We start from the raw sequence: 20,375 nt of genomic DNA, 5'->3' as shown, positions 1-20,375 counted from the left end.
AAGGAAGAATTGGAAAATAAATATATCTGGCAAAGAGGCAGGATTTACTTGTTATATTTATTAGTAATTAAAAGAAAGGAAAATAACTTTGCATGTCGTGAATCTGCATTAAGTCGTGGACTTTGGATTTCAGTAGCACACAAACACAAATTCCCTTTTTTTCCACTCACCAGTAAACAAATGTGACAGGAAAAAAAGCAACCACCGTTTTCGTTTGCTACATCTTTAGTTACCACAGTTCACTTGTTAAACCCTTAATGACACAGCAGTTACGATTTGTGGTATTGAGTGTCCTGGCAGAACAGACCCTATAGTGATTGTAAATGGAACTTTTTTCCATATGAATAGTTCCCAAGGAAATTTTCTGTAGTGTGTACATTGTATTTATGTTATTCATTCATGTGCACAAGTTCAGGTTCCTGATCCTTCCACGATGTGCAGGTTAATGTGTAAAGTTAATTGTGCGATTAAATACGTTAGTAGATCATGCATCTTAATCCCTGAGATTTGGAGCCTGAAGACTTTTCCTGTTGCAGGTTGTAGATGTTTTAATATAGCAACTTGTCACGTTCAGCCCTGTTCTTCCTGCTGGGGAAGGGGAACAATGTAGAACTCATTAGCTGTTAGCTCCTGGTGCAGAGTGATGTATCGGGCAGCTCTCTTTGTCTGTGGGATCACAAACTTCTCTGTAAATTCACTTTTACTCATTTCCCGTTTTCCCTGTGCGGCCAGGATGCTGTTAACGAATGCCAGCGCGTATGTGTAGCAGTTGTGCTCGTGTTCATCGTACCTAGGAAAAACGTCTTGTTAGTAAGAGTTAGCCCTAATCCCTTAATTACTGTGCATGGAGGAGTATTTTACGGAGTGAAAGAAGGAAGCGCATGCTCTCCAGGAACTATTGCCACTTTCATGCTGATGCTTAAAAATATATTCTGTTAATCTTGAGTTGTACTTTCCATGCAGCTGTGACCATCAGAAAAAACAAATGGCTGCAGACTTTCCAATAATTTATTTTTTTATACTTATTTGGCTTTCACCTTGCTAACCTTTGCTCTTCCATGTATTGTTACTCTATCTTGAACACTTCTTCCTGCAGCAGTGATGTTAATTGTGTGCCACCATGTGCACTTCCTTCAGCGTGGCATTAACTTGGACGCTTAGTTAAAATCAAATCAATTCCATCACTAATATGTTGATACAGTCGCTGTATGGTGAGCCAGTCAACTCCCGCTGGCAATAATTTCTGCCCATTGTGCAAGGACAGAAACACTAACTGAACAGGAGAAGCAGCCATTTAAAAGGTTCTTGCCTTTCTCGCCCACTAGCCTAACCTAGGAGCGTGTGGCACTTCACTGTTCTTCCCACGGTCAGAGTTTCTCGGGTTCTGCCCAATGTTTCACATTGGCCACTACCAATTTCAGTGATTTATCCACTCGCTCCCCACAGTGCTGCTTTGTCCTCTGGCCCAGTACAGCTGCACTGGACACAGACCTGCCTCTGCCTAATCCTCAAGCTTCCTCCCTAACTGCCTCATCATCCGTCATTCTCCCTGATTCTTCCTGGCCCTGTGACTCATTCCTTGCCTTGTACTCCTGGGACAATTTTCATTTTTGTTTGCAGACCAGCTCTGCATTTATAATGCAAAAGACTCTGTAATATACTTCTCACTACCATCTGTGTCTTCCCGTTAGCATCCCAATTTTGGGAAGCATGTCTTTATATCCTGACAAGCAAACCTGGTATCTTTTAGTAATTTCAGATATTGTTGGCTGTGGCTGCTGTTCTTTGCTGCTATTATAGACTATCCTTCCAGTAAATGAAAAGCAATCAAGAAAATTAGAATCAAGCTTGGCCTGAACCCAAAGGAGTTACAGGATTAATTTAGCGCAGTTCCTGTGCACTGAAAAAATAGAAGAGTTTATTTAACATCTCAAAAATTCTATTGTAGGTCAAATTCTTTCATCTTCTGGTATTAGGGAGATAATACGTTATCTCTGAAATTGTATAGTCCTGTGCATAACGCATTACTAGAACCTGCTTTTGATTTGTTGTGGGTTTTATTTTTCTTTTGTGCAAGATGATGCCTATGTTCACTCACTTAACCACAGAGCGATGCTCAGGCTGTTTGTCACACGTGTGGTCACCGAGCAGCAGTTCCAGGACGGGTGTTTCCCTGGAGAGCAGCTCAGTGATGTGGCAGCGCGTGTTTTAGCTGGGCTGTGTAACTTGTAACGCTCTCATTGGGCACTGACTTCAAGGAAGGCTACAAAGAACTGAACGTTCTCGGTGGAACACACCAGTTTAATTCAAAATATGTGGAAGTCTTTCTGTATTTAACTATCCAAAGCAATGTTATGAGCCAGCTGGAAATGAGCCTGTTTCCCATTTCTGGTCATTGACAACAACGAAGTCATCTGGATGTGAGATTCGGGCAAGAATCCCATCAGTGTGCTCAGCCTGTGCAAGCAAATACACCTAAAACTGTTGAAACTTAGAAGCAATAATTACAGAATTGCACCTGGACTTTCTTTCTCAGCACTATCCTCTTAAAGGTAACGCTTCATTGAACTGTGACACAGAAAGTTATTTTGTTGCTGGAGAAAACTTGCCTAAAATAATTTTAGAGCTTTTACATTCCAGCAGATGAGTTTGTTACTTAGAAATCTAAAATATTCTCTCTCTGCTCAGCATGGCCTGTACGTTTCAAGACAGCCTGACAGGGTTGTTCAGACTGGTTTGTTAGAAATGTGTGTTTGAAAGGTGCGAGGCTCTGAATGAACAACGGAATAGCCCCATTTCTCATCCCAGACTGAAAACTCCTCTTGCGTCCAGCTTTTAAACTCCGTACCTGTGAGGAAGCCAGGCCTGTCCTGCGGAAAACTCCTCCAGGAGCTGATCCCACTGCTGCAGCAGCCCAAACATGTGTGGCTGTACCAGCGGGACGCTGATGCACTGCTCCCAGCCCGTTCCAGCTCTCTGAACTCCCTCTGCATCGTAATTATACACCACGCCTGCAAATAAAGAGCAGCAGATTGTCAAGTGGCACTGGAAGGTCTGATCCATTGCCTTTGGTGTTGGTTTTATTCTGTTTTTGGTGATGAAAGCTACTACTGTTTTTCCATGCTGACGTTCTTTCTTGTGTTGGCTGTACCATGGGCTTCCCATCGGTGGCCTCTGTGGCTACAGAGTAGAAAATGCAGCACTTGCTTTTATCACAAACCTGTTCTTATTTTTACAGTGCAACTTCAGCTGCCTTCTGATGATGCAAGCAACTTGAGCACAACCAGGCTTCTTTTTTAAACCCACACGAGACAGCTTTTATATTAAATAAAGAGAGGTCCTTGGCTTTGATTTGGAGCTCTGTATGTGCTCACTGCTGCAAGGTGAAAGAAATTCTTTGGAGTCACCATTTTATTTTGATCTTTACGTGATATTCTTCTGTAGGGAATAGCTGAGCGCCCAGTTCTGACACCTGCAGCGTGCTGAGGAAGCGACAGCAGAGCACCAGCTCTTGGGATGCTGCAGCTGGCATCTGCAACAGGTACCAGGGGTGGCTCTGAAATACCTGTCGTGCAATTTGGATTGTCACAGGTGGTGGGGACAGACCTGAGGGGTGACTTCATTAATGGTGATCAATATGGAAAGGGGGAGTGTCAGGAGGATGGAGCCAGGCTCTTCTCGGTGACAACCAGTGACAGGACAAGGGGCAATGGGTGCAAACTGGAACACAGGAGGTTCCACTGAAATTTGAGAAGAAACTTCTTCCTGGTGAGGGTGGCAGAGCCTGGCCCAGGCTGCCCAGGGAGGTTGTGGAGTCTCCTTCTCTGCAGACATTCAAACCTGCCTGGACACCTTCCTGTGGAACCTCAGCTGGGTGTTCCTGCTCCATGGGGGATTGCACTGGATGAGCTTTCCAGGTCCCTTCCCATCCCTGACATTCTGGGATTCTGTAAACAGGGCCTACAGTCTGAATACAAGATACAGGAGATGGGCTCTAAGGAAATATGAAACATTTTTTACCGTTACTGTTGGTTATTCCAACATGAAGATCAGATTTCCCGTCGTATCCTCTGAAACAGAAAGAGGGGTGTTGGTGGTGGTGCAAGTGCTGACAGAGCCGTCCCAACGCCGGCTGTGTTGGAGCAAATGGCGCAGGACGGAGGCACCGAGCTGGTGTCTGTGCCTGTGATGGGATGAGGAGGCAAACCTACACCAAAAACACCAAAAAGGCGTTTCCCTTCCCAGAAAAGGTTCAGTCAGGACTGTCACAAGGGTCAGGCGCAGGCCCTTGGGTACCAGCCCAGCAATGGCAAAACCGGTGAGAACGTGGCACAAGTGTGATGGGAGCGGCTGAGGGACCTGGGGCTTCAGCTGGAGAACAGGAGCTGAGGGGAGACCTTCTGATCTCTGAACTGCCTGAAAGGAGCTTGGAGCCAGGGGGGTCGGGCTCTGCTCCCCAGGAACAAGCGCCAGGAGCAGAGGAAACGGCCTCAAGTTGCCCAGGGGAGGTTGAGGTTGGATTTAGGATCAGTTTCTTCCCCAAAGGGCAGTGGGGCATTGGAACAGGCTGCCCAGGGCAGTGCTGGAGTCACCATCCCTGGGGGGCTGGACAGACGGACATGAGGTTCTCAGGACATGGGGCAGTGCCAGGGGTGGGTTAACGACTGGACTCGATTTTGAGGAGCTTTTCCACCCAAAATGACTGTGCTGAAGCGGGCGCCGCTGCCCGCGCTCCCCCCGCAGCCCCTACCCGAGGAAGGTTCCGGCCGTGGGCCGCAGGAGGAAGGCGCGGGGCTGGCGGTGTCCGTGTCGGAAGGGGCTGGGCAGGCGCAGCGGGGCGTCGGGCAGGTCGGAGCCGCGCAGGGGGCGTCCGCAGCTGGGACAGCGCTCCGGGACCCGCCGGCTGAAGATGGCGGCGCCGCAGTGCCGGACACGCACGATGGCGGTCTCCGCCATGGCGGCGCTCCGCCCCGCCGCCCCGCTCTCTATGGTCGCACAAGCGGCGCTCTAGCCCGGCCCCCCGCGGCTCCGTGAACGGCGTTACTGCGGGGGCGGCGCTGGGCCCGGCGCTGGGCGGCAGGATGAGCACCCGGCAGGTCACCTGCAGGTGGGTCCCCGGGGTGTCCCTACACGGCCCCGGAGCCGCCCGGGGCCCTCTCGGGACATGGTCGCGTCGCGGAGGCCTCCCCGGGCCGGGCCTTGTGCGGCGGTGCCGGGCCGGGCCTGTGGGGCCTAGTGGGGCCTGGGCCGCGGGACCGCGCTCTCGTCAGAGCCCCGGGCCGGGGGCAGTGATCGGCGGCCGGGCTGTGGGGGCCGAGCGCGGTGCCACCTCCGCTCCCCGTGCCCAGGGCCGGGCGGGAAACGCCGCCGAGGTTCCCCCGGTCCCCAGAGGCCTCTGAGCAGCGCCGCTCTCCGCAGGTACTACATGCAAGGAGTGTGTCGGGAGGGAAACAAGTGTCTGTTCTCGCATGATTTGGCTACAAGCAAATCCTCCACCATCTGCAAATATTACCAGAAGGGACAGTGCGCCTACGGAACGCGCTGCAGGTAAAGAGCCGGCTCGCCTTGGGACGGGGTTCTAAAGAACTGGGCATAATAATCGTGTGCGGTCAGCTTTAAACCCCGGGGAGTCAAAGATCAAGATGACAAAGGGAATGAAATAATATATTAAATATGAGCTTTTTCTCCCAGTACCAAAACCAGCTTATGGATCCGGTATTATAGTTTTACTCTGTCTTGGCTTCTGCAGTTATTTCAGTCTGTAGAAATTAAACTTCACTTATGTTTTTTATCTGGTTCTTACTTTAGTAAAGCCAATTAAATGCAAAAAACCCCTTTCAGTCCCACATGAAATAGCACTTGGCTACACATTTCCTTCCAGACGTGAAGCGGCTGGAGACAGGAGTGTCCCGGTGCAGCTCACAGCCTCCTTTGTGCAGAACCTAAGGCACAATTTTGAGGATTTTCAGTTCTGTGTTAAAGTGTTTTTCTTGCACTCCCCTGGGCTTGCAGGGAAAGCTGAACAGTCCCACACCTTTTCGTGGAGTCTTCTGGTTACAACTCCTTGAGAAATGCTCTAGTAAATACTGTGCGTTACTTAATGGCATTACATTCCATCAGGGACGTGTCACGGGGCAGCCCGGGGCTCCTTGGTGGAAAAATGCAGGTCATGGATGAGAAGCTGGTGTTTGTGCCTTCGCCTGACGAGCATGGGATCTCGCAGCATTGCTGGGATTGCAGCAGCTTCGTTGTGTTTCCTTTGCCTCGTTCATGGTACCAAACTGGGATGAGGAGATGGAACATTAGTGATTTCTGCAGCTTCCGTTAGCTGCTCACATTAATTAGCGACGTGTGACGCTGCTGACGGCCGTGTTGCTCGGGGCACCATGTCACATGCAGACTGGGCTGTAGCGATGGCTGCAAAGTGTGTTGCTGTTTTGCTCCAGCTGTGTTGCAGGAGTTTGGGGCACTCTGCACAGGAGCAATTCGTGCTACAGCACATCTGTGAGCGTGTATGGGCCCTGAGCATGGGATCAGAAACAGATGTGGACAACGTTTTTGTTCCCATCACAAATATTCTACAGCGTACAGGTACATCCAGGGCTTTACTGGACCAGTCTGTTTACTGCACCGCTTGCTCCGCTGCTGGAGCGTATTTCTGTGCTTCACTGGATGTTTCGGGTCCTTTTCTATCCCGTATGCAGACCCCACATCTTGTCCTGTGGTGTGGGAGCGGAAAGTTTGAGTGTCGCTGCTTGCAGGGGGAAACCGAGGTCACAGAAATGCCATTACGTCCTGTGCAGCGTTTGGATGTTGCTTCTCTGAGAAATGCCAGCAAAACTGCTTGTGTGAGGGGATGACAAAGGTCTAATTTAATACGCACATGAATAATGCTCTTTCAGCTATGCTCGGTGTCTGTGGAGAAGAAAATAGAGATGTGCTTTCAGAGGCATCTGCTTTTTGAGACTGAGAAACCTTTTAGTCTGGCTTTGGAAGAGAATAAGCACTTCAGTCAACTTGTCAGAACAATCCTTTTAAAGAAAAAAGGAGCTAATCAGTTTTATTTTGTTCGAATATACATCAGGGCAGTGTCCTGCCACTGTGCCGAGTTTAGCCTTTGAGTTTTGCCTTTTTCCTGTGGCAGGTACGATCACATCAGGCACCCTCCGTCAGGGGGAGCGGCCCCCGCGCCACCTCCTCTGTCCTCGGCCCCGCCGCACAGCCCACGGCCCCCTCCCGAGCATGGCGCCCCCATCACCCGCAGCAAACTGCACGAGACCGGCAAGCGGGAGAAGAAAACGCTGGTGCTGAGGGACAGAAGTGAGTGGGATGGTGCCACCTGCGTCCTCCTCAGTGCTTTGTAGGAGTCGGGTGGTTTTTCTCCTTTTAATACTCGAGTTCTGTGGATGGCTGGTGAGGTGCAGTCACACTGCCCACCCCCTGGGGCCTCATTCCTGGAAGCACTCGTGCCTGTCGGTGCTTTTTCCTGCCAGTGTCCAGCCAACTGGTTTTAGGCGTTCCCTGAAGGATGGGGTTTGTTTTGGGCGATTTTTAGGGGTGTTATTTTGTTTTGATTTTTTTGGTTAAAATATCTCTGCCCCTCAGATCACAGAATCCCAGAATGTGAGGGGTTGGAAGGGACCTGGAAAGCTCATCCAGTGCAATCCCCCCATGGAGCAGGAACACCCAGCTGAGGTTCCACAGGAAGGTGTCCAGGCGGGTTTGAATGTCTGCAGAGAAGGAGACTCCACAGCCTCCCTGGGCAGCCTGGGCCAGGCTCTGACACCCTCACCAGGAACAAGTTTCTTCTCATCTTTAAGTGGAACCTCTTGTGTTCCAGTTTGTGCCCATTGCCCCTTGTCCTATCACTGGTTGTCACCGAGAAGAGCCTGGCTCCATCCTCATGACACTGCCCCTTTCCATATTGATCCCCAGGAATGAGTCCCCCCTCAGTCTCCTCTTCTCCAGCTCCAGAGCCCCAGCTCCCTCAGCCTTTCCTCACACGGGAGATGCTCCACTCCCTTCAGCATCTTGGTGGCTGCGCTGGACTCTCTCAAGATTTCTTTGTGCTTTCTGTTCTCAACGTGAGGGTGTCTGAAATGCAAAAACCTGGTGGCTTTGTGCCAGGGTGCCAGGCACATGCCAGTGGAGGTTGTGCCAGCCCTAAGGGACAGCAGGACAGAGATGTCCTCTCACGCTTGGCAGAGCAGGGGGCTCGTGCACCAAGTGGGCCAGTTGCCCTTGTGTGAAATGAGGGGACTTTTTAATCCTACTTGTAAACAGCAAACAGCTGAAGAGACCTTGAAATGGACTTTTCCGTAGGTAATTTGTAAAAATCCTTGTGATTTGTGAGCAAAAGGGGCTTAGAGATGAGATTTCATTAAGAAGAACACTTAAAAAAAATAAAACAAACCAAAACCAACCTGGTAATTATTGGAACAAAATAATAGGGAGCTTCTTGTGCAGGGTTTTGTGCAGCTTCTTGTGTGGTTCATATTATGTTTCTGTTTCCCAAGACCTGTGCGGCTCGAACGAAGAAAAGCAGAAGCCCATTGCCACGGGCGATGTGGTCTATTGCAGCGACCAAAACGAGAATCTGGAAATGAAGCCCCACTCGTATTTGGAAGCAATTTGCAGCGGGCTGGAAGAGCCGGTTGCTGGCGGCTCCGGAGCTGAGGGAGAGCAGCTGTGTCCTTACGCTGCGGCGGGTGCCTGCCACTTCGGGGATCGCTGCCTCTACCTGCATGGCGACGTCTGCGAGATCTGCGGCTTGCAAGTCCTTCACCCTTTCGACCAAGAACAGAGGAAGGCTCACGAGATGGTAATATTGACGTGAGATTGGTGGGAGGTTTGCTTTGCTTAGGGCAAGGTTTAGTTTGTTTGCCCTAAAATCCAAAGATGTGCTTTGTAGAAGAGTCTGTTGTTCAAAAGAGCTTTTGTTTAATTGTTATCTAGCTATAAAATGATTCTCAGAGTGGTCTGTCCAGACATCTGGGGCTAAATTGGTACTGATGATGCACACGGCCTTTTATAGCAACTTCTTTTTTTCCCATTTCGTCCTGATGGGAACCTTGCCTGCAGCCTTCTCCGGGAACACACTAAAGCCCTGCCAGGAGAATGTAGTTTGTAGCTTACGTGAGGTCGCAGTGGTACGTTGTGTACAGTGTGGGAGAGGAATCGTGATCTGCCGGGGCGCTCTCAGAGGTCGCCCGGCCCCTCTGCTGCCTCACTGCTTCATGTGTCTCCTTTGGTAGGGCTGATTTCAGGGTGTACGAAGATTTTGGAGCTAAACTTGCAGTAGAACAGCTGGAGGGACTGGATGGGGAATTGGCTGTGCAAAGCTGGGCTGAAGGGGCTGCTCTTCTCTCTGCCTAGCTACCAGATTTAGGTCAGGGCTGGTCAAGCGCACAAGTTCTCAAGGTTGAGGAGGAGACAGACCAGCAGTGTCAGTGGTTACTGACTCATAAGTCTCTCTAGAGTCCGAAGTAGAATCCAAGGGGTTAAAAATGAGTTGTGTGTGGTCAGCAGGTCCCTGCAGATCGCATGGCTGCTGGTGGGACCTGGTTGCCATCTGGCACCGTGTCCCGGCACCGCCGCTCTCAGGCGCTTGGCTCCGGAGGTGTGCGCTGGGACTCAAAATGCTGCCGCTAATGTGGAATTGGTTTGTGTCTGATGTTTTATTATTGTAATTCAAAGTCTTCATTTTGCTTGTCAAGTCCTGAGAACTTTGAAAAGCAAGAGGTAAAACCATGCAGGTGTAAGCACTGGCTCACCTTGTAGTGCTGTGAAATGTAAATTGGTTCTGGGTTGTCATTTCTGGGATGCTGTGATGAGAAATGCTGTAGGAAAGCCGGTAACAGGAGACTAAATCCTTAACTGGGTACAGCTTAGTGTCTGGCGAACGAGCGTGGCCTTAATGCTGAGCAGAGTAACATCTGGAGTGTGGCCCCTGAATCACCTGGTTTTTGGGGTATTTGAAACATCTCCTTCCATGACAGAGACACAGAAAGGGGTGAATGCCAAGCACTGGGGCAGCCTTGCCTCTGATTCTCCTGAAGCTGCAGAGAACACTGAAGGGTTGAAATATGTGATTGAATTTAATGTTCTTAAATGATGACAATGAAGGGTAGGAACGATGCTTCTAAGGAGTGACCCTTGCTTTTCCTGCAGTAGATCCTTTTCACAGACACTCATGTTTGACAAGGGACAGCCCGGTACGCGGACTGCGGTTACCAGCGATGTCTCTCCCCCGACAGATGTGCATGGCGACGTTTGAGCACGACATGGAGAAGGCCTTTGCCTTTCAGGCCAGTCAGGACAAGGTGTGCAGCATCTGCATGGAAGTGGTGTACGAGAAACCGTCGGCCTCCGAGAGGAGGTTTGGGATCCTTTCCAACTGCAACCACACGTACTGCCTGTCCTGCATCCGGCAGTGGAGATGCGCCAAGCAGTTCGAGAATCCCATCATCAAGTAAGTCGGTGTTATCAGAGATCTCTGTGCTCTGTCGGTGCGATGGGCTCCCCGCTGCACTTTGACTTGATATGGAAATAAAACTGCCGGTAGCTGTAAATGTTACTGTAGCCATTTGTAAGTCTGAGCTCAGAAAATCCCAGTCCAAGTGCTGGCAAATTGCAGGACGTTGGAGCGTGGCTGTGACAACGACTGTCAGGAGCAGTAGGATCCATCAGGTCCTTCAGTTCCCTGATGTGGGGAGAGCTTGGCCCCGTGTCACTTTGCCCTCTGGTTACGCTGACAATGGGACAAAGTGCACGTCGGGCTCTGGAGCAGCTGGGACTCTCCCAGTGACCTCTGTGTGACAACAGCGGCTCCTTCGTCCCTGTGTGTGTGCTTCATTACGGGATTTTTCTCTAAGTGATGGCTGACTCATGCTAAATGTCCCACTAATCACACATTTACCTGTATCTGAGTAAATGCCTTTGTCTTCTAGCTGTATAAAAAATGTATTCCAAACGTGCCCCTTCCTCAGATGAGAGAATTTAAAACATCCTATTAAGGCAATTTCCTTTTTTGAGCATCTTTCTGAAAACTCAAGTTACAAGCATGCTGAGGGAAAGGTGGGAAATATTTTGTCTTCTGCCAAAGGAGACTGTTCTGCACAACTTTCATTATAAATTTAATGGAACTGTAGCTCATTAGGATGTGACGTATATTGGACATGAGCTCCTGTTGGGCAGGTACTGAGATATTCTGCCTCCAGCAGGGACTGTGAGGGGATTAAATACTAATACAAATTCTTCAAACAGGATTTTTACGTTTTTCCATAATGATGAACATAGTGGTTGCTGCAGAGTTAATCTAAAGGAGGGACTTGGGTCAGTTCTGTCGCCTGCTGGGGGACAAGGTGTTTGAGGGGGCGTACGGGGAGGGGGTAATAAAGCCCTCCCTAGGCTTGTCGAGGGACCCGAGGTGGCACATTTGATTCTTGATCTTAGTTCCTCAGGTTCCTTAGTTCCTCGTGTAGAAATCTGTCTCGTAAACGCACTAAGTGAACAACCCATGGCTGCTGGTGGAGGTCGGATCCCGTTCCAAAAGGCTTTGAGACCTTCTGTGTCTTTCTTCAGCTGCTTTGTCTTTCTGCTGCAGCAGTCGAGTAACAGGTTTATTTCCGGGATTAGCAGGGACAGTTTGCTTCTGCGTATTGAGGAAATACCTGTTATTTTCTTCAAGTCTAGAAACAAACAAGGCAGCGCAAGGCCTGGCTGCCTTGAGTTGGGTTATTTGGTAACATCTGCATGTGTCTGACACGTCGCGGTGACAAACATCTCCTGCTCCCCCAGGAGGCGGCTGTTTCTGGTAAGTGTATGGAGGAATATCGCTCTCGGGAGGTAACAGAGCGTTGCTGTTTTGTCTCCATCCGTTCAGGTCTTGCCCGGAGTGCCGTGTGATATCCGAGTTCGTCATTCCCAGCGCGTATTGGGTGGAAGACCAGGAGAAGAAAAACGAGCTGATCGAAGCGTTTAAGCAGGGAGTTGGGTAAGTTCAGTGACCACAAACACTATTTACATCATCCTTAAGACAAACACACCAAGACTTAATCACAGTGCTTGTTAAACTTTATATAATTACAGAGCTTTCTACACAGAACCCTCAATCTCTGTCAACACTGTGATTTAGCGTTGATACTGCCACAAAAGGGTCTGTCGCATAATTACAGATCAGGAATTATTCAAACTCCCTGTGCTCTGAAGCGTTGGAGCTGTTTCAGTTCACTTGCCAAAACTGGCTTTGTGGGTTTTCTGTTGATCCCTTGGACATAACCACCTGGAAGGTCATCAGTTATGGAGAACAGCTAGGGAAGGAAAATGTAATAGTCCTTTGAAAGATAGGATAAAAATTCATGGGGCTTTTGTAATGTCTGCTGGAAATACGTGCACCAGCCTTCAAACGGGCCTTTGGAGAACAAAAGAAACCCCGGGCCTTACCTAGATCTGTGCAGAGCTGTTGCTATGAGCTTTCCAGCTGCTTCAGAAGCTGTTGGGCTCTCAGGTCTTGTTACACCATGGCAGAATTGCTGCGAGCAGCACTGTGGTGTTAGATGTTTAATCCAGCATCTCGTCTTACCTTACAGTCAGGGAAAATATTTGAATAAAATGAGGTTCTTTGGATATGGTTTGTTTTTAATGCCCTATTGCTGTCGTTGTTTTTCAGTTTAATTCCTAAGGGCTCTGAACTGGGGGGAGTAAGTTGTGCAGTTTTTAAATGGCCGCGTTCTGGGCGAGATCAGCTTGGGTGTTACAAACAGGTGTCAGCGCAAGGAGCTGTTGCGTACAGGAGAATACGAAACGGGCTTTGCTTCAGTGCTCAGCTAACAGCAGCACATTGTGTTGGAGACAGAGTTTCTGTGCCGCGGAGGTTTTTGTGAGTAGATCTCTTGGCAGTCAGGTTAACTTGAGGATTTAGCATTGCATGGAATGACAACAAGCTCATAAAGGGGAGGCTGAATTAAGAGCAGGGGGTCATGCCAGCACAAATCCATTCTGATTTATATGCCAGCGCAGGATGAAATAAGTCAGACCCAGAAATGTGGAATTTGTGTTCCCAACCAAGACAAATTCATTCTGCTTTTAGTGCGCTGCCTGGCTGGGGGTTTTGTTATTAATTTTTGAACTTTCTTCTCCATGTAGTTGCTATTTGCCAGAATGGAGATCTGGTAGATGTCTTAGAAATCAGTGCATATAAAGTTCCCAAGTTCAGCTGCGTTTTCTCTGCAGTTTCCTCTGCAGATGTTTTTCATTGTAGAACAATCCATTGACCCCTGGGTACTGGGGGTACCAGTACCCCCCCTGGGTACTGCTGCACAACCTTTGTGAGGAACATGGTTATAGAAACTTGCTGCACAGCTACAGCAGCTTGGTTCAACACCAAAGCTGATGGGAACTTAAATTAAGAAATGATTGTCATAGATCTTCCAAAAGAGACGATGAGAAGAACTGGTTTGTAATAGTGAAGTGGTAGAAAATAGAGGGGAGGAATGCCAGAAGAATAGCAAGAGATTTGGCCACTTGATGAAGATGCACATTCTTTGAACATCCTTTGCTTTTCAAGTCTTAGGATGTTTTCAAGGTTTTTTGTTACGATGCTGGATTTTTTATATCTTTGTTCATTTTTAATAATCTTTCCCATCTATTTTGATTGCTGTCGGGTGGGGAACAGCCCAAACCTCTGGGTGTGTTTGTTACCAGGAGCAAGTACTTGGCATCGCTGAGGCCGAGATGATGAGCTGACGTGTGTGTGCTGCCCGCTCGCTGCCGCAATAACGCTCTCTCCTCTCGTTACCCCAGGAAGAAACCCTGCAAGTACTTTGAGCAAGGGAAAGGAACTTGCCCGTTTGGCGGAAAGTGTCTTTACCTTCATGCGTATCCAGATGGGACGCGAGCTGAACCCGAAAAACCACGCAAACAGCTCAGCTCTGAGGGGACCGTGCGGGTAAGGGGCTGCTCCAGCCAAGCATCATTGAAACGTTTTAAATTGAAAGGTGTTTTGCACCCTGCGTGGCCTTAGAGAAGCAAATACAGCGTCCCTCAGCTTGCCTTGAGGCCAAGGTTTATTATCGGGAAGGAGAAGGCACCTTTCATTTAATTGTAAACATTTATTACCGTTTATTTTTTCAACCAATCCTTCTCGTGGCAAATCTTCAGAGGGATTTTGCCGATCAAGCTGTCACCGATGGTGTTGAAAACTGCTCTGGGCTGCTCACACACAGCTGGCAATGAGAGCGCCTAACAAAGTCAGAACCTCCCCAAAAGCTCGCAGGGCCAGGGCAGCTCCTGGACACCAATCATCATGGGAAAGAGGGGCTGTCACCGAATTTAACACCAAACGGTGCCGAGTGTTAGTAAATCCCAGCACAGACCCAGATTTTGAGTCTCAGCTTCTGACTTGATTTTTTTTGCATCAAGAAATGAGGCTGGTAAGGGACAATACTTGGATGGAACGGGGACAAGTGCTGGTTCAAGCTCAGTCAGATGTTCTTCTATTGCAGTTCTTCAATTCGGTTCGCCTGTGGGACTTCATTGAAGACAGAGAAAGCAGGACTGTGGCCAGCACAGACGATGACGTTACGGAACTTGGAGAACTGTTCATGCACCTTTCCGGGCCCGACGAGGATTCTGCCACCTCGCAATAAAGCAAACGCAAGGTGCTGCTATTTGTTTAGCGCTGCTTCTCCTTTCTGCAGCACCCTGGAATGAGCGTGCCCTGTGGTTTACTTGTGCAGTCCTGCTAAAGTTTTCGGATGGTTTTTTTGTATGGCAACAAAAATACTAAAATATATTTAAAAAGTGAAATTGATTGCATGGAAAAAAATCCCTTAATCCCAAGGGGCTTTTCTCCCTCTTGGACATAACAGCTTCTGTCTTGTGAGTTGAGTGGTGGTTTAAATACAGCTCCTCTCTTACCATTTAAAGCTTAAGCTGTTAAAAACTGTCGCTAAAAATCTATTTTGGGTGCTTTTTTCACTAAATGTGTATCTACAAAACCCACTGGAAATGATGGTCAGTGTAGCTTTTTCTTCTTTAAAAAGGAGCTTTAAGAACTAATACGTTTATACCTCAACCAAAGTAGTACCTGGAGGTCACAATCACGTTTGGGGAGCGGGTTCCTGTCCTTGCGTTAAAAATAATCTTGATTTAAAATAATTATAGTGCAGGAGGAGTCTCAGAGCACCTCCTGGAAAGCAAACACCACTACACTGATTAATAGATTCAGGCAGAGCAGCCACAGCATCCACCCAAATTAAACCCACAGTGCCAACTGGAACCTGGAAACTGTAAGAGAGTCGTTACTGTCAGCGTTCATTGCAACAGTAATAGTGAAATTTTTGTTCAATTTAATTAGTGCAAATATATTTGACTGGAAGGGAAACTTTGATTCAGTTAACTCAATGAACTAAATCATTTTCTGATCTTATGTCAGTGATCTTACAGTTCGCACACCAGCACTGGTGACACTGCCCGCGGTGTCCTGGGAAGGACAACGGCACAGGCCCAATTGCTATGAACGCAATTAATGCACATCTCTGCTGAGGTAACGGAATTACAATTAAACAACGTCAGTTGGAGAACACCCTTAAATCATTGATCCAACCATAAAATCATTACTGAATTGTACTTTTGTCAAAAATTTAGTTTGCGTTTGTTTTGCAAAAGCAATTTGTGGAAGTTGAGCCAAGAAGTTAATTCTGCTAAGTCATTTGTAGTAACTTCGCGGTTCAGTTCAGTCTGGCCACAACTGAAATGGTGACTGTGTGATACAGCATTAAAACACTTAAATACAAGTTTTCTCAAGCACATTCATGCCATTTTAAAATAAGTAGCCGGGCAATTTATCCCATGGCTGGAGGAGATGACCGTGTACCCCTGAGAGGCTGCTCAAGCACTCCAGAAAGATTCAGTGGTGAGACTGCGGGAATTATTTGTATTGTGAAGTATATTTAGAGACACTTGTGCAAAAGTCCTTCAGGCAGCACACCAGGGCGCTGCTCCGCTGGGGAAAACAGCATCTGCGTCACCGTCATAACACAAACTGCGGGAACCTTCACCTCAAACAACCTGAAACAGCACCAAGTTAGTGACATGAGGATTATCCGCTCAGGTTGGCATTTCTGGGTCAAACCTGGAGCTGAGCAATGTCCTGGATGGAAATCCTGCATGTCTGTAAGGGTGAGGGCTCCCCTCTGCTGCCCACCGGCTCCTCCAGCCCAACGTGCCCATTTTGCTCTGTTCTCACCTCGAAAATGGAACTTTTCCTCAATTATCTCCCCCCTCAAGTTAATTTTCATCAGTGCTCCTGTTAAGTCAGCTCGGCACAGCTGCTTTTTAAAACTGCCATGTGACAGCACCAGGAAAGTCTTAACCCAGTAAGTCATTAGTGTAATTCTTCAGCGCTAATTACAAAGGTGAAGGAAAATACCATAGTGCAAGGAGAGATGGAGAACTTGCTGTAAGGTGAAGGTTCACCAGCTCTTGGTATCCCCAAGCCCCTGGACAGCCCTTTGCCTCCCGCTGAAGCTTGTTTCTAGCTGCTCTTGCACTTTTTTCCCAGAGAGAAATATTTTTAGTAATAAAATATACCAAAAAAAGTCAATGGAGAGGATGGATGTTCTTCACCTTAAACAAGACATTCCTGATTTACTTTGCCCCAAGAAGTTATAAACCAGGCAACAATAGCCTGAAATAAAAAAACCCTTGTTTTTCAAAGCTGTCCAGGGACAACATAAAGAGTTTTAATTTAAGGGCAGTAAGACTTAGAAGCTTTCATCTACTTTGACATCAAATGCTGGTCAAAATAAGCCTATTTATCAACAATATTTTAATTTTTTCAAGTGACACATGGTCAGTTTTAAAAAATGAGGCACTAAGAGTTTCTTTTAGGAAATCAGAGCTAAAGCAGTTGACCATTTCTCTTTTGTTCTTCCTTTCTTCAACTGTTTCTTATTGAAATGAAGGTAAAATGAGAGATAAATGACGTACCCTGACATGTAACAACAGAATCCCAGGCTCCCGCTCCAGGAATGGAACTTTGGCTTCCATCCTTGCCCTAAGGACCATATTTAAACATTGGAGAAACTGATTCTGCGGTTAAATCTATTGATCAGTCACCTGTGTTTGTCATCCGTGGAGTTCAGCCAAGACAAAACACTCACTTCTACCTAAGGAGACAGGTTCACAGAAGATAAAACGCCGAGATGGTTCAGTTAAATACCTTGATAGTCCATCAGTAGATGCTGCTGAACAATCACTACTGTAAAATAAAAAACATACTGTAAAGAATGTGATGGGAAACCTCTGGGTTATCATATCAAGTGTGTTTTTACTTGAGCTGCTATTATCTATCCCAGTGATGTTTTAAAATCTATTCAGAATGTCATTTTCTGAGTTTTTCAAATCCAGATGTACATGTTAGAAAAATGGATGACTGCATTAAATGATGACATTGAATCTTAAACCTAAAATTTAATTTATTTTATTAAAATAAGATAATCAGAGGAACCTTGGCTTACAATAAATGCATTTTCTCAGGAGCAATAAAAACAAAATTAAAACCCAAATCAGCAAGAAAAACTGTATACACTCAGTTTCCTCTGGCTAGTGCATCTCTCGGACGACAGCTTCCGATGGGACGAAGACTCCGCTCGGTTTTCCACAAGTATCCGGATCACGTTCACTCGCCTCGGCCCCAGGAGCCCGTGGTTCCACACCTCCCGCCGCTCTGGGCCGCAAGGAACAAGTCACTAGTACCAAAATAAGCTGCTGAAGTTACTGCGGGTGCCCATAGCGAGCCTGGCGTAGCTTCCTTCTCCGAGCAGTACAGCTCCAAACAGATTCCTTTCTTTTGCAAGAGTTTTTCTTCTATGTGCAAAACTATTGCAAAACTATTTTGTGTTGAATTAGCATTTTAACTTATTTCATTGGCTTGATGAAAGCTCTTAGGCAGGAGCTGATTTCCAGAAAGTTGGTTTTTGTTTGTTTTATTCCTCTTTGCTCAGTCTTGTTTGCAGTTCCCCAACAACCATCATCTTGCCTCGATCACCGAGGCAAGTATCAAACACCAATTCATCGCCAGATTCCAATCCAGAAATGCTGCTGAAGAACCATCCATTGCTTCTGTGTATGGGGAAAAATAAGGCTCAAGTGCATCTATTAAAAAAATAGTAATAGATCTCTTGATTTACAGTCTGTTAACTACCCCAGTAAAAGAGACGGTAGAAAAAGGCAAGGTGGAGCTGTGGCCCTGCAGGAGGAGATCTGCAGGAATCCTTAGCAGCTTGTTGTTCAGCCTGGGCCGCAGCTGATCCTGTGGGCACTGATCCTGGACACGGAGGCATCACACGCACAACTTCTGTCCTGCTGCTCCTTCCCCGTCACTGGCGAGAACAAGGGAAGGGAGCGCCAGCCTAAAACACGGGCAGTCTCGTGGATGTTAACGTGCAGGAGTTGATGTCCTCTGTGTGGGCGGCGCGGTGCAGGGAGGGCTCCGAAGCACTCCGGTTGATTTTGGGTAAAGAGTGTTGCAACAGTTCGATGGATGACAGTATCTGAGGGAAATGCACAAAGGGAAAAGGTGGCTCATTAGAGCTGCTTGTCTTTTTCAGTCTTAAACCTTCATTTATTCTGACATAGGATCCCAGAATGTCAGGGGTTGAAGGGCCCTGTAAAGCTCATCCAGTGCAATCCCCCATGGAGCAGGAACACCCAGCTGAGGTTCCACAGGAAGGTGTCCAGGTGGGTTTGAATGGCTGCAGAGAAGGAGACTCCACAACCTCCCTGGGCAGCCTGGGCCAGGCTCTGACACCCTCACCAGGAACAAGTTTCTTCTCATCTTTCAGTGGAACCTCCTGTGTTCCAGTTTGCACCCATTGCCCCTTGTCCTGTCACTGGTTGTCACCCAGAAGAGCCTGGCTCCATCCTCCTGACACTGCCCCTTTCCATATTGATCCCCAGGAATGAGTCCCCCCTCAGTCTCCTCTTCTCCAGAGCCCCAGCTCCCTCAGCCTTTCCTCACACGGGAGATGCTCCACTCCCTTCAGCATCTTGGTGGCTGCACTGGGCTCTCTGCAGCAGTTCCCTGTCCTTCTGGAACTGAGGGGCCACAACTGGACACAATATTCCAGGTGTGGTCTCCCCAGGGCAGAGCAGAGGGGCAGGAGAACCTCTCTGACCTACTGACCACCCCCTTCTAACCCACCCCAGGTACCATTGGCCTTCCTGGCCACAAGGGCCCAGTGCTGGCTCATGGTCACCCTGCTGGCCCCAGGACCCCCAGGTCCCTTTCCCCTACACTGCTCTCCAACAGCTCATTCCCCAAGTTATACTGGAACCTGGGGTTGTTCCTGCCCACATTCAAGACTCTACACTTGTCCTTAAAAGCACCGAAGTACCGTTTGGAGGCTCTGAGAACAGCACTCCAGAATATGTCAGGCAGTGCCTCTCCTACAGGAGTCCGAGTTCCAGGGGATGGGGAGATACTTGTCATTAGCTCACAATTAATTAACAAACATCTACACAATTCTCCAACAGAGTAACCGGGCAAGAATTGCATCTTCTAACAGTTCATTTAGAAACCATTTTGAAAACTTTCTTAACAACAGAAGTTGTACTTGATTCTAACTGCAAGAAGTTATTTCTCTGAAAGCTGCTGATATTTAAGTCCAGCTATTTATTGAGTCCAAAAAAGCACCTTCACCATCCTCAAAGTGACAGGAAAAGGTAAAACATCCTTTGTAAAAACACCAAAAACTGCTACATTAATTTAAATCCTCCAGTGGTTTTGTTTGCTTGTTTGTAGTTGTGGGGAAGGAAAGGAGGAACAGCCTCTCACTTCCCCCAAACCTACACTCACATAAAATATCAATACAAAGATTTTATTGTGTTGGGGCTTTTTTTGCTTATCTCTAAAAACTGGTCAGCTGTTGAAAGCAAATTGCTCTAGTGTTAGTCTAGAAGTGCTTCAATCTGCGTGCATATATTTTTTCATGACCTTCACAGAACTCCGTACAGTCAGAACTGCAGAAGATGCACATGTGAATAAAGACAAGAATAGGAAGGCTCCACTTTATATAAACCAACACTTGTACCTGTGTGGAATGCTTGTGTGCTAATGGCTACTTATGAAATACTCTGAAACTTGTGTGCATAGAACACCACTTACTTGTGGAAACAGAGGTCGTTCTTCCCTGACTTTCTTCAAACAATCTGCTACGAGCCGCTTCATGGCCTTGGGACAGTTCTTGTAGAGTTTGCTGAGGTCTGGAGACGCATACCCTCGGCCCACCATGAAAATGATCTGCAAAAAACCCAAGTTGGAAAAGGTGTTTCACCAGCTGATGGCTTCAGTAGCATTAAGGCGAGCACCA

The 20,375-nt window shown here is 47.7% G+C and overlaps 3 protein-coding genes across 17 annotated transcripts in view; 1 reads left to right on the top strand and 2 right to left on the bottom strand.

Moving 5' to 3' along the window:
* Positions 1–38: 38 nt before the first annotated feature.
* MKRN2OS (MKRN2 opposite strand) lies at positions 39–5,063 on the bottom strand. Of its 2 annotated transcripts, none has more exons than XM_065845388.2 (4): positions 4,751–5,049; positions 4,021–4,070; positions 2,849–3,011; positions 39–790 (listed from the first exon to the last, which is right to left on the bottom strand). In XM_065845388.2, the coding sequence occupies exons 1-4, from the start codon at positions 4,954–4,956 to the stop codon at positions 571–573; spliced, it is 639 nt and encodes a 212-aa protein (XP_065701460.1). In that variant the 5' UTR covers positions 4,957–5,049; the 3' UTR covers positions 39–570. The 2 variants fall into 2 exon arrangements, with proteins under 2 accessions (XP_065701460.1, XP_065701461.1); XM_065845389.2 differs by having other exon boundaries at positions 660–2,457; positions 4,751–5,063.
* Positions 4,891–15,797, top strand: MKRN2 (makorin ring finger protein 2). The gene is made up of 8 exons (XM_065845387.2): positions 4,891–5,107; positions 5,419–5,547; positions 7,145–7,320; positions 8,517–8,821; positions 10,257–10,471; positions 11,885–11,995; positions 13,804–13,948; positions 14,505–15,797. Exons 1-8 carry the CDS (start codon positions 5,082–5,084, stop codon positions 14,646–14,648), a joined length of 1,251 nt encoding a protein of 416 aa, XP_065701459.1. The 5' UTR covers positions 4,891–5,081; the 3' UTR covers positions 14,649–15,797.
* A 2,229-nt stretch (positions 15,798–18,026) lies between these two features.
* The window catches only part of RAF1 (Raf-1 proto-oncogene, serine/threonine kinase), a 78,379-nt gene continuing 76,030 nt past the window's right edge, over positions 18,027–20,375 (bottom strand). For all 14 annotated transcript variants that reach the window (XM_071813309.1, XM_071813311.1, XM_065845380.2 and 11 more), the window contains 2 exons: positions 20,171–20,305; positions 18,027–18,557 (listed from right to left, as the gene is read on the bottom strand). In XM_071813309.1, the coding sequence (XP_071669410.1) occupies positions 18,417–18,557; positions 20,171–20,305 (276 nt within the window). In that variant the 3' untranslated portion in view covers positions 18,027–18,416. The remainder of the gene's footprint in view (positions 18,558–20,170; positions 20,306–20,375) is intronic.

Source organism: Patagioenas fasciata, chromosome 10, assembly GCF_037038585.1.
Source record: "Patagioenas fasciata isolate bPatFas1 chromosome 10, bPatFas1.hap1, whole genome shotgun sequence".
Lineage (NCBI taxonomy): Eukaryota > Metazoa > Chordata > Aves > Columbiformes > Columbidae > Patagioenas > Patagioenas fasciata.
This window is presented reverse-complemented; position numbering and strand designations above follow the sequence as displayed.

Bases quoted from the DNA above. Each gene is read 5' to 3' on its own strand.
- MKRN2OS (XM_065845388.2), bottom strand. From the start codon at position 4,956: ATGGCGGAGACCGCCATCGTGCGTGTCCGGCACTGCGGCGCCGCCATC. The intron at 4,071-4,750 runs GTAGGGGCTGCG...TTTCTGTTTCAG, and splicing joins ACGGCCGGAACCTTCCTCGG to AGGATACGACGGGAAATCTG. The intron at 791-2,848 runs GTACGGAGTTTA...CGTTTTTCCTAG, and splicing joins CAGGCCTGGCTTCCTCACAG to GTACGATGAACACGAGCACA.
- MKRN2 (XM_065845387.2), top strand. From the start codon at position 5,082: ATGAGCACCCGGCAGGTCACCTGCAG. The intron at 10,472-11,884 runs GTAAGTCGGTGT...CCATCCGTTCAG, and splicing joins TTCGAGAATCCCATCATCAA to GTCTTGCCCGGAGTGCCGTG. The intron at 11,996-13,803 runs GTAAGTTCAGTG...TCGTTACCCCAG, and splicing joins GCGTTTAAGCAGGGAGTTGG to GAAGAAACCCTGCAAGTACT.